At 36.6% G+C, this 12,403-nt stretch overlaps 1 protein-coding gene across 1 annotated transcript; it reads left to right on the top strand.

Moving 5' to 3' along the window:
• The first annotated feature begins 772 nt into the window (after positions 1 to 772).
• On the top strand, positions 773 to 11,421 carry LOC18432324 (vacuolar-sorting receptor 1). The gene is made up of 13 exons (XM_011624363.3): positions 773 to 1,019; positions 1,584 to 1,880; positions 2,790 to 3,482; positions 3,635 to 3,723; positions 5,321 to 5,390; positions 5,552 to 5,635; positions 5,846 to 5,922; positions 7,787 to 7,868; positions 8,579 to 8,661; positions 8,787 to 8,853; positions 9,367 to 9,495; positions 9,884 to 9,990; positions 11,108 to 11,421. The coding sequence occupies exons 2-13, from the start codon at positions 1,589 to 1,591 to the stop codon at positions 11,201 to 11,203; spliced, it is 1,869 nt and encodes a 622-aa protein (XP_011622665.1). The 5' UTR covers positions 773 to 1,019; positions 1,584 to 1,588; the 3' UTR covers positions 11,204 to 11,421.
• The last annotated feature ends 982 nt before the right edge of the window (positions 11,422 to 12,403 follow it).

The raw sequence follows: 12,403 nt of genomic DNA, 5'->3' as shown, positions 1-12,403 counted from the left end.
AGAGCCCACCTTCAAATAGTATCGAAAAATGTGATTTCAGTATTAGAAGTATTTGCGATAGCTTTAAAATATATTTTTATCTTTAATTATAAAATTTAATGTTTCAAAATAGTATCGCTCTAGCAGATCTATGAAAACTTAAAAATTTTGAAAATTGATCATCCTAAAATTCATTACAACATGCACTATTTTCAAAACTTGAAATCCATTTTTTTTCTCATGCTCATGAATCTTGATGTCGAATAATCTATTTGAAGATATTTAAACATCAAAACAACCTCTTTTAGTAAAATTATTGAAGTAGGCTCTAATTTCATGTCGAATAATCAATTTGAAGATATTTAAACATCAAAACAACCTCTTTTAATAAAATTATTGACGTAGGCTCTAATTTGATTGTTTATAGCGTAAGCTCTATATGAACTTTTCCCAATTCTAAGCTAGCCTCCAGAGAACGGACTCATTTGCCATTCGTAAGTTTACGAGGTCATATTGAATCATTCTAAATATCAGTTAGATTTTGGTCATTCAAGTAATAGTTATGGACATCTTGCCCAGTCTTTGTGTTCCCCACGTTTCCAATGCCTCGTAAGGTCTCTGATAGCAACCCGTTTAACTATTTTTTGTTCCGAAAATATCCTTATCTGGTACGTATGTAGGCCATTTATGTCGGTTTTGGCTAAAAAAAAGCTCTAATCTTAAAAGCTTTTGGATTAGATCTGAAAATTAATTCCTTTCTTGTAGATTGTGCCAAGCTCCATTAAAACTCCCTTGAAATCTGCGGATTTGATATTGGAAAACCTCCAATTCAGCAGGAAACCCATAGAAAAGCTTTGTGAGTCTCCCAACTTAGGTCAATCATCGAGCTGAATTCTGATTAGAAATCCTAGAGAGAGTTGGTCTTCTGCAATAAAAAAGTTGGGTTTTAGGTCTTATCCTTGTTTGATATATAAAAGTCTTTGCGACCCAATTGTGCTGAAAGCCCTAGGAAAAAGTTGGGCTCTTGACTAGAGAAAAAGGTGGGGTTTTGGGCCAAATTGATTCATTGTCTTTAGATCAATATAGGGACCTTCAATTCTGAGGAAACCTTGTAGAAAAGTTGGGTTTTTTGTGGAATTGATGCTTGATTTTTTCGTTTCAGTCTGAGAATTTCTTGAATGGTGTTTTGCTTGATCAATTGGTCGCAAATTTTTGAACCTTGAATTTTTTTATCAAAACCCCAATAAAACTTGGGATTTTCCCTACTTGATCCCTTCATTCTGGAACCAGTCTCTGAACCTTGAAATTTTGCTGAATAAACCTAAAAAAAAGCTGGTTTTATTCTTAGAAAAGGTCAGTTTTTGGGCCCTTTGGATTCCTGATTATTAGATCAGTCTTTGAGACTCCAATCAGCAGAAAAACCCTTAATAAAAGTTAGGCTTTTAGCCTTAGGAAAAGCTTTGTTTTCTGATAATAAATTCAGTGATCATTCAATTCAGCTGAAAATCGCCTTTTTGATGCCATAGAAGAACCCTAGGAAAGAAAAAGTTGAAGTCTCAGACCCCTTTTCAGGCTCTGATCAAGAGTTTCATTGCTTCTTATAGGAAATATGAGGAATCTTTTGTGTCTTCTGGTATGGGCTTCTTTGATTTGGGTTCCTGTATATGGAAGATTTGTGGTGGAGAAGAACAGTTTAAGGGTAACATCCCCTGATTCTTTGAAGGATACTTATGAGTGTGCTATAGGCAATTTTGGGGTGCCCCAGTATGGTGGAACTATGGTTGGAACTGTTACATACCCGAAATCGAACCAGAAGGCTTGTCGAGAGTATAAAGAGGTCGAAATCTCTTTCAAATCCAAGCCTGGTGGGCTTCCAACTATTGTTTTGGCTGACAGAGGAGGTAATTTGCCCTAATTTCATGTTTTTTCTCTATTATATGTCGTTGGGTCTTTTCCCTTTTTCTTTTCATTGGGTTCCTGTTTGCTTTTCTTAGATAATTATATGGTTGTTCTTTCTTTATTCTGTCTGTTGTTATGAGATAATTATTAGTATTATTTCCCCCTAAGGGTTTAAAGTTAGGGAACTTAGTTTCACCAGAAGTGTTTGAAGTTGCTGTTTACTTGACTCTTTAATGGATTCATGGTGGATAATTGCTTTCTCCTCCTTGAAAAAAGATTGGGTCTTGTTTTCTCCTCGGTTATATTCTTGATCAAATTTGGGGGTTTTTGGTTTGGTTTGCTTTCCCATGAATTCATTGTATGATATTATCCCATGAAGTTTGCTCTCTTCCTGTCTGGACGTCATGATCTGAGCATCAGTGCCTGTTCATGTGTGCATGCAGTCTCTCTCTCTCTCTCTCTCTCTCTCTCTCTCTCTCTCTCTCTCTCTCTCTCTCTCTCTCGTTTTTAAGCGTGAATAGGGTCCTGACTTCATTGTAGTCGATGTGCTTGAGTCTTATCTGAAACTTGTGCTTGTTCAGTCTAATAGAATCGGAAGTAGTGAGATGTAGAGTCATAGTGATTTGAACAAGTTGTTTGAAAGTGTTTACTGTATCTTTTTTATATTTCAAAATTATCAAAATTTCCATTACTGTGTTGGATGAACTCCCTGTGTGATCTTCCATAGCAACGCAAATAATCTTATCATTCCCTAGAGCATTGAATAAGAACAATTTATTCTTGTACATTATAAAACTCCTTTCAGTATTATTATTTTTGCCTATTTTACGAATACTCTCATTTTTAAGTATTCTTTTTACTATAATCTTTTCCTTGATGCCTTCAATTTTACATTTGGAATATGCATGCAGATTGTTACTTCACGTTGAAGGCATGGAACGCACAGAAAGCAGGGGCAGCTGCTATCTTGGTCGCCGATGATAAGATCGAACCTTTAATAACAATGGACACTCCTGAAGAAGAGAATTCGAAGGCAGATTATTTACAGAACATTACTATCCCCTCTGCCCTTATCAGCAAAAGCTTTGGAGATAGCATTAAGAAAGCCTTAGCCAATGGTGACATGGTTAATATTAACTTGGATTGGAGGGAGTCTCTTCCCCACCCTGATGAGCGTGTGGAATATGAGTTCTGGACAAACAGTAATGATGAATGTGGTCCCAAATGTGATACGCAAATTGAGTTCATAAAAAACTTTAAAGGAGCAGCACAAATACTTGAGAAGGGGGGATATACTCAATTTACTCCTCATTATATTACCTGGTATTGCCCCGAAGCTTTTATCCTGAGCAAGCAATGTAAATCTCAGTGCATCAACCATGGGAGATATTGTGCTCCTGACCCGGAGCAGGATTTCACTAAAGGGTATGATGGGAAAGATGTCGTGGTTCAGAATTTGAGGCAGGCTTGTTTGTATAAAGTTGCCCATCAAAATAAGAAACCGTGGCTATGGTGGGACTATGTGACTGATTTTTCGATCAGATGCCCGATGAAAGAGCAGAAATATGGCAAGGAATGTGCTGATAAAGTGATAGCATCTCTAGGTTGGTCAAAAGGGCCCTTGTCTGGATTTTGTTTTTTGTGCATTTTTAATGGTTCTTTCTTATGATTCATGGAGAAGATAATTCCTTTTTGCTGTGTGATTTGCCTCTTAATTATGCAGTTTAATGACTTTTGGAGTTCGTTTTCTTGGCAGGTATTGATGTTAAGGAGATCGATAAGTGTATAGGCGATACTGAAGCTGATGTTGAGAATCCTGTACTTAAAGCAGAACAAGATTCACAGGTCTGCATTAAACTTTGTGGTGCTTCTCTCTCTTATTAGAGCTGCATTTATATACCACAGAGATTTCTGTGATGCTGCCCCTGAATGCTGTAGGTCAAATATTACATTTAAGTTGTAAGTCAAATGAGAGAATAGAACTTTAGACATGGAAATTGTTTGTAGAAAGATCTTAAATAATTACTAGAGAAGTCTTGACATAAGATCATACGTTACAGAGGTTATTTTCATTCATTTTGAACCGAATTTAAATGTGCCTATCCATATTCATCAAGTCTATGCTTTATTCTCTTCCTTATATGTGTTACCATATATTCTTGGTGTTGAAGATGAATATTAACGATAGTTGTTTCTATATGAGAAGCATAAGGCAGGAATGACCCTGGCTGAAATTCTTCCTCTAGGCTCAATTACTGCGGAATTTCTCTCTCCCACCACCTGGTTTTTGCTAGATATTTTTACCAAAAATAAGCCTGAACTTGAAAGCCCACACAACTCCATTTTCTATCCCTTTCCCTTTGAACACACGTCTTTTGGACTAGAGCAATGATTCATTCAATTTATTCTCATTTGGATTTACTCTAGGGGGTGGCATCGTGTATTTGTTCTCAGTTATTTGTTATGGAATTGGAGTGATGCATGATCATCATTATGCTTGCCAGCTGTTTCTTCCACTTTAATTACAAGGAGGATACTATCGAAGATGGGAGTTCTTTTAAGGGAAAATATCCTATTATCCCTAATTTTTAACTTTTATATCTCATTAGACCCAAAAATTGAAAATATTACTTGTAAGCAAAAAGACTCCATCTTTTCTATCTTCCAACCCCTTAAACCCTTTTGACCATGTATTATTGATCTCAACAACTTATGAAATGACTCTATCTCTCTCTCTAAAACTCCATCTCTCTCACATCATCGTCTCTCTCTCAAAACTCCATCTCTCTCTAAAACCCAAACTCCATCTCTCTATCACATCATCATCTCTCTCTCTCAAAACTCCATCTCTCTCTCAAAACTCCATCTCTCTCTCTAAAACTCAAACTTCATCTCTCTCTCTAAAACTCCATCTCTCTCTAAAACTCAAACTCTATCTCTCTGTCTCTAAAACTCCATCTCTCTCTCACGCATAAGAAGGTGTGCTCGTGCAAGCTCAAGCTAAACCCCTTGGCTGATAAACTCATCGAGAAGCGAAGAGAGGGAGATGGAGTTTTAGAGGGAGAGAGATGGAGTTTGAATAGGGTATCATTTTAGTGTTTGTTTGGGTAAACAATTTATGGTCAAAGTGGTCCAGGGGGTTGTAAGATAGAAAAGATGAAGACGTTTTTGTTTATAAGTAATATTTTCAATTCTTGGGTCTCATGAGATATGGAAGTTAAAAATAGGGGATAAGGAGATAGTTTCCCTTCTTTTAATTATTGTAATTTACTGTTGAAGGTAATTTTGTAAGGAAACTATTGAAGAATATAGAGAGTGGTCTCATCGGATTCAACTCTTAAAATTTATTAATCCACGAATTTTAGTGCTATGGATTACAACATTGCTGGTGCTTCTCTTTGAACCTTTCCAGTTTTCTTAACTTCAATATTCTTTTTCTCAGATTGGGCATGGTGCTCGCGGAGATGTGACCATTTTGCCAACACTTGTGATTAATGAGAGACAATATAGAGGTCAGGAACTATTTCTTCCCTCCCTTGTTCGTTTCAAATTTGATGCCTCTCCATAAAACGAAAACGTTTGATATCAATATGTGTATTAATTAAACCTGAAGTTCATATGTTTCAAATCATTATTGAACCTAGAAGTTCATGAATGTTTGGGTTGGCTTCAGGCAAGTTGGACAAAGGTGCTGTTCTAAAAGCAATTTGCGCTGGTTTCCAGGAGACAACAGAACCGTCGGTTTGTTTGAGTGATGGTAATTACAAGTCTTTCTTTCAATTTCTTTTTCCTTTTTCAGGGGCCTAGAAGTGGAGGCGTAAAATTTTGGCATGGAGCTAAGCATTTTTTACAATTTCATTGAACTTTATTTAAGAAATATGAATTAGTGAAACCACATGAAATGTCTTTGCCAATCATTTAATATCAATGCTTTTATTGGAGCTTACATATACATCATCATATCCAGAAATTGAGACGAATGAATGCTTGGAGAACAATGGTGGTTGTTGGCAAGATAAGGCTGCTAATGTTACTGCTTGCAAGGTATGCTCAACCTTTCAAACTTGTATCTGATATATATGAACGCACACACACACACACAGAATGCACACTTTTCATGCAATACACATGGTCATTTTGCTACCACGAAAACAACTAACATCAATATGTTTACAAAGAAGGTTTCTGACAAAATGTAATTGTGAGAAATAATTATATGAATAACTGGGCTTAAGTGGGTTGATATAAAGGTACACAAGAGCAGGAAAATGGAAAAGCAAACCATGGTAAGAATAGCGTCTTGGTCCCCTATGTTGGGCCTCATAGAAAAAGCCAAAGCCTCTGGCCAAGGCTATACACTTGCCTGCATGTACACATGTCTTGTCACTTGCCTGTGTGCACACGTGTGTTTTTTGCTGGTCATATTCTTTTGTGGCGCAAAATCTGCTAAACTGATCAAGGTTTATCTATGTAGACTGTCTCTGACCAAAAGGCCACTTGCCTTAAGTACACGTGAAGCTCTATTTGTCTGGTCATCTTTTATCATCCTCTCATTAATGCCTTGTTTGTCAACATGCTCACCTCATTCTTAATTTTTGCTGTCAGCTTGGGTTTTGTTCATCTTCAATGTGTCTGCTCTATACTATTACTGCTCCCGGAATTGCCTATAATCCTAACCTGTGAATCCTAGGGAATCCTCTAGGTATCAAGTATAACCACCATTCTATCCTTTGAGGGTCCTCGTGTAACAAATAATGGCGCTTGGCCACTGTAATGAATTGACCCTAACTCTTCGTCTCCAGTTTGAGTCTTCCAATTTTTTGTCCTATGCCATGCTCTGCTATTTTCAGTGAACTCCAGTTGTTGAGGATGAGTTGAGTCTTTTATCTCAAGCAGCGGAGAAAATATGAGATTGGAAATGTCTCAATTGTCATTATCAACAACTCTCCCTGAAGAGCCTACATGTGATTATGGACAGTTTTTGACTACTCGGTCCGAGTGCCGAGTAGTCGGGCCAAGTACTCGGGCCCGGCACCCTGGCGAGCCTGAGTTATGGGTGTTCCAATAGGGGATATTAAAAAAATCATAAAAAATACCAAAAAAATAAGGAATTTATTTGTGATTCTTTATTTTCATTTATGTTTTCTAGCAGTCACAAGTTGATTTTAGAAATCTATCTTTTACTACTTTTTTTACCTCATTTTGAAGTGTTTTGCTTAATCTTACTTTAAACATACATTTCCTAATTTTTTTAATGTTTTTGTATTTTTTTATAATTTTTTTAACCGTTTTTTTTTCTGCTACAGTACTCGGCACTACTCGGACTCTGCCTGAGTACCCGGCTCGTGCCTGGACCGAGTACTCGGCCCCAGTCTACCTTTCTAACACTGATCATGGATAAACTGGGAATTTTTGCCTTTCTTTATGGAGTGCTAAATGTGGGGAGTGCACCTGAGTCTTGTGAATTCAAATATTTGATGCTTAACTATTATTTCAATTGTCTTATCCATAATCAATACCCAGTAGTTCTTTTCCATAATACATCAATCAAGTTGGATGTCAAGGCACCAACATCAACCCTCTGCATAGAATTGGAGCTCTTTGGTTTTGTCCACCCTATGGCATGGAAAACAAGAGGAAAAATTTAATCAAGTGACTGCTTCATGTCTTAGAAATTCTGATGAGTCAACTCAGTAACTTGAGTGAAGTTTTTGAAGATGGAAAACTGACTAATTATCATTGAAAAAATCACACCATGTCCATAGCATACCTTCATATAAGATAAGACTGGTGTATGCACGTACATGCATACATAATACTAGTGGTGTATAGAAACACACGTTTGTGAACCTTTGTTAGTGGTGTCCATTTCCGTGTAGCCTTTGATGTCTTTGTTGTTGTCTTGCAGGACACTTTCCGTGGAAGAGTTTGCGAGTGTCCAATTGTACGTGGTGTAAAGTTTGTGGGAGATGGCTATACCCATTGCGAAGGTATGTTTGTTTCTTCATCTTTCACTTTTCTTCTCTTTGCCTTGCCAGGCTTTTTCCCTTTTCTTCAGGTAAGGAATTTGGTTTATGTACAAATAATTGTTTATCTTATTGAAAAGAAATGTCACTGTTTAGAATTTGATTTGTCTTGGTCCAAAATTGAGTGAAGTTTCAAATGTCCTCATATATATTATAATTTATTCATCCATGGTCCAGTTGTAACCACCTTCATATGATGCTGAACTTTTATGATCCTTTCTGTTTTCATTTAGCAAGACGAAAGAGAAAAAAGTCATCTGAGCTTTAGCTGCCTCCTAGAGATTGTCTTGTGTGATTTGGGGTACGCTGCCTTCTTGCTGGACACCTTTGTCCATAGTGCGGATGCTTATACCCACTTCCCATTTTGGACAATGTGAATAGGTTCCCATAGGACAATCAATTGTAAAGCTTTTTCTACTTGATAATGATAAAAATGAATATTTGATTTATATAAATCATGAAAAATGGATCCTGAAAAGTGGGGCTTGGGTGTCTCATTTAATGTTTGATAATCTTTTAGCTGCAGTAACAATTTATAGCTGTTTCGAACATTGCTTTTATAGTTAGAAAGAGGATATTGGTTACCATTATATTATTGTGAGCAGCCCTCTAATAAGAAAGGCTTTTCTCTCCTCTTTTTTCTTTTTATGTATGCGTATATTCTTTGTCTACAGTTTCAGGAGCTGCACGCTGTGCAATTAACAATGGAGGCTGTTGGGAGAAAACCCATGATAGCAGGACATACTCTGCTTGCATTGTAAGAAGCTCATCTTTTTTCCCTCTGATAAAAGAAGAATTCTGTTAATTCGGTTCTTTTTTGTTTCCCTATTTTCTTTTTGTTTGATATGCATGGATTGATTACTGTTGTAATTGACTTTACAGGAGAATGAATCTAAGGGTTGCAAATGTCCTCCTGGCTTTAAGGGTAATGGAGTGGATTCTTGTGAAGGTACAACATTAAATCACCTCTTTTATACTACCCAAAGAGATTATACCAAACACTTTCCATGTATGATATGTGGTATTACACATCTGATATATTCAGTAACCATTCTCAAGATGGAGAGTGGAGGTGATCCTTGCGACATCTGGAGGATGATGACTTTTCAATCTGAAACTATGGTTCATCTCCACTATCTCTCGAGAACGAATGTTGGATTACCTGCCTAATTATTGTATACCTTAGTTGGGGATCCTGTGGGTACTATGACACACTTCTCCTTCCTATCTACACAGGAAAAAAAGCAAAAGACAAAAAAAAAAGGAGATATTGTGCAAGTAAAATTGTGTCTAGAACTTTGTAGGTTCGTATCTTGTTGGTATATCAAGTAAAATTGTGTATAGAATTTTGTAGGTTCATATATTGTCAGTATATCCGATCTGGGTTTGTACTTTTCCTGCCTATATGGGTATATCCAAAATTTAGTGGCGATTCACTCATAAATTGGGAGCATTGTTTTAGATGTGGATGAGTGCAAAGAGAAGCTCGCCTGCCAATGCCCAGAATGCAAGTGCAAGAACACATTTGGAAGTTATGAGTGCAACTGCAATGGCGATCTATTGTACATGAGAGAGCATGACACTTGTATAAGTAAGTTATAGTCTTAAATTCTTTGCTGTTTTTCTCTTTTGATTGGTAAGTTTGGAGTATACACGTGATAGCAGAATGCCATTTTTTTTATTTTTCAATTATTTTTCTTTTTATTTTAACTTGGGACCTGGTCAAAATGGAACTCTAGATGCAAGATGTGGCATGTATGTATACAGGCATGTATTTGGAGGTATATATGTATGCATGTATTTCCTGTGTATCTATATATGCAATGTATATGTGTGTATATATGCAATGTATATGTGTGTGCTTGTGTATGTAGGTAGGTAGGTAGGTGGATAGAGAGCAGTCGTATATACATATGTGTGCATGCATATTTCCAATTTTATAACGGGAAACTCTTAAATAGTGGAAGATACTTATACAGGTAAGAAGGCTACGACAGAGGTCGGATGGAACTTTGTATGGGTCATTTTCCTTGGCTTGGCAGCGGCTGGCATTGGAGGTTACGCGATTTATAAATACAGAATCCGGGTATGCCAATCCTTTATCAAAATTTATGAATATTGATTTGGTTACAAGGAAGTGTTTTCTGGTTATGCAAGAATTCTTTTACAGTCCTCGTAGTAATGCAATGAATACAGTAGCTTATGCATAAACGCATGAGACGCAAATGTGTGTGTATTGCATACATTTGTACATGCATATCTTCATGTTACATAAGTATTGTATGTGTAATACATACATTTGTATAAGCATATCTTCATCATTGTTAGAAAAACCGGGCGATCTAACCTGTAATTGCCTGGTTAGATCAGAATCGGCTCTTTGCCGGTTCCAGTTTTGGGCAGTTTTGGTGATTGGCCGGTATTTTAAAAATAAAAATTCAAAAAATGTATATATAATCCCAAAAATAAAGAATTTGATTTGTAATGCATTTTTGTAATATTTTTTACATTATGGTAAATATTAAAAATTGTTTTGGTCATTAGTATTCACTTTTAAAATCCATTTTTTTCATTAATTTTCTACTTCATTTGAATACGTTTTGTTTTAATCATTAATTTATATGCTTTTCATATTTTAGTAGTTTTTTTTTGCATCTTTTTTATTTTTTTCAACAAATTTTTGGTTGCCCCGGACTTGCCCGGTTAGAATGGTTGAATCGGCCGGTTTACCGGTTAGGTCGGTTAAACCGCTTCTGGCCCCATGGCCGGTTAACCGTTCCGGTTTGATTTTGTGAACACTGAACTTCATGTATCCTGCATCCTTAGGATACACGTACATGCATGCAAACATGCATATCTACATGCCTTTGTACATCCAATCATACATGTTGACATGGAACAATTACAGCCAGTGTTGAAAAACTACACGAGTCTGACTAGGACTCACCCGAGTTACTGGGGCTAGCTGCTGAGCCACGAACCAAACACAAAGGAACCGGCCACTTGGCCTGGTTACCAATATAGTATTATTTCTTTCCTTTGGATCTGGCCGAGTCCATCAGACCCAACTCCTGCTGAGGACTCTAGGAGTCCCAAGCGAGTCCTCGTCTTTAACACCGGTTTAAATTATAGATACATGTGTGCGCACGCGCGAGCACGCGATGCTTGGATAATTATTTAATTTACTCATTCTCTATGTGCAGAGGTACATGGATTCAGAAATTCGTGCCATCATGGCACAATACATGCCATTGGACAATCAAGGAGAAATACCCAACCACATGCATCAAGATATTTAGGATTAAGAGAGATGGGGAGAATATTTGTAGCAGTCACTGCCTAATCTCTGTGTGACCCATGGATCAGATGAGAAGCTGATCCAATCGCACTTATCTCGTGAATTCCTTTGCCCTCTCTTCTCATGTTGATATTCTCTTGAATTTTATTAGTAACTTTTCTTCTTTAACTACCAGAGAAAGAACCATGTAGAAAGTTTAATTTATTCCCTTTTGTGCTATTCATTTCGTCTCTTTATTTTAGCTTTTGGATGATGCATCGATTTGAAGGGGTGCCATGACTGTTAGCTGCTCAGAAATATGAAGTATGTAAAATATTGGGTGAGCCATCCGGCGTGTATTACAAGAGCGTTTTGAGCTGGCCGGATGGCACAAATTCAATATGAGCACAACTGGATGAGCGTTTCGAGCTAGCCGGTTGGCTCAAATTCAATGTGAATACTCCTGGAAGAGCATTTCAAGCTGGCTGGATGGCTCAGATTCAATAGGAGCACACCCGAATGCATGTGGGCTTTTCTATTTTATTTTATTTTATTTTCCTTCTTTAAAGCCTTTTGAGCTGAAATTCAAGGATGGGTTTGCAAAATAAAAAGGTTAATATATTGTATACAAAATAAAAAGTGGAAATGGTGGAAATGCCCCTCCCTGGGCCAAGAAAAAGAAAGAAAAACAGAGCTCCAAGAATGTTTTCCTAGATGGAATTTTTTTTTTTGGGTTATTGAGGATGAACCTGTTGCCTTTCAAAGGGAAAGAAAAAGAGATTTCTCTGGGCTGAATATTTGTGAACCATTTTTTTATATGAAAAAGTAAACAATATAAAAAAAAGGAATATTGATTTTAAGTATCGAAGGTATAATATCCGTTGTCCATCAAATTGTTGCTTTTCGTTCGTTGAAAATGGCACTCAATTCATTCTTTTTATCCAAATTTTCTCTTTATTTTGATATTAACATATGCTTTCAAAAGTTGCTTATTAGGCGTATATAATCTTTTACTATTCAAGCCTATTGGTTTAGTGGTTCATTTATCTCTTGTACATATAGGTTATAAGTATTTTTGTCTTTTAAATTTCAAATTTAAAATTCAAATTGGGTTTTTGAATGGATGCAAAGTTTTAAAAAAAAAATTTCTGGGATTTTGTGATTTTGACGGTAGCGGATAGGTATGCTTGCAATATGACTTGCAACCCATGCGGCTTCTTGT

This window comes from Amborella trichopoda, chromosome 8, assembly GCF_054954075.1.
Source record: "Amborella trichopoda isolate Santa Cruz 75 chromosome 8, AtrichopodaSantaCruz75HAP2 v2.0, whole genome shotgun sequence".
NCBI classification, from domain to species: Eukaryota; Viridiplantae; Streptophyta; class Magnoliopsida; order Amborellales; family Amborellaceae; genus Amborella; species Amborella trichopoda.
The sequence above is the reverse complement of the archived record's forward strand: the minus strand, read 5'-3'. Positions and strand labels throughout refer to the sequence as shown.

Bases quoted from the DNA above. Each gene is read 5' to 3' on its own strand.
- LOC18432324 (XM_011624363.3), top strand. From the start codon at position 1,589: ATGAGGAATCTTTTGTGTCTTCTGGTATGGGCTTCTTTGATTTGGGTT. The intron at 5,923-7,786 runs GTATGCTCAACC...GTTGTCTTGCAG, and splicing joins CTAATGTTACTGCTTGCAAG to GACACTTTCCGTGGAAGAGT. The intron at 9,991-11,107 runs GTATGCCAATCC...CTCTATGTGCAG, and splicing joins TTTATAAATACAGAATCCGG to AGGTACATGGATTCAGAAAT.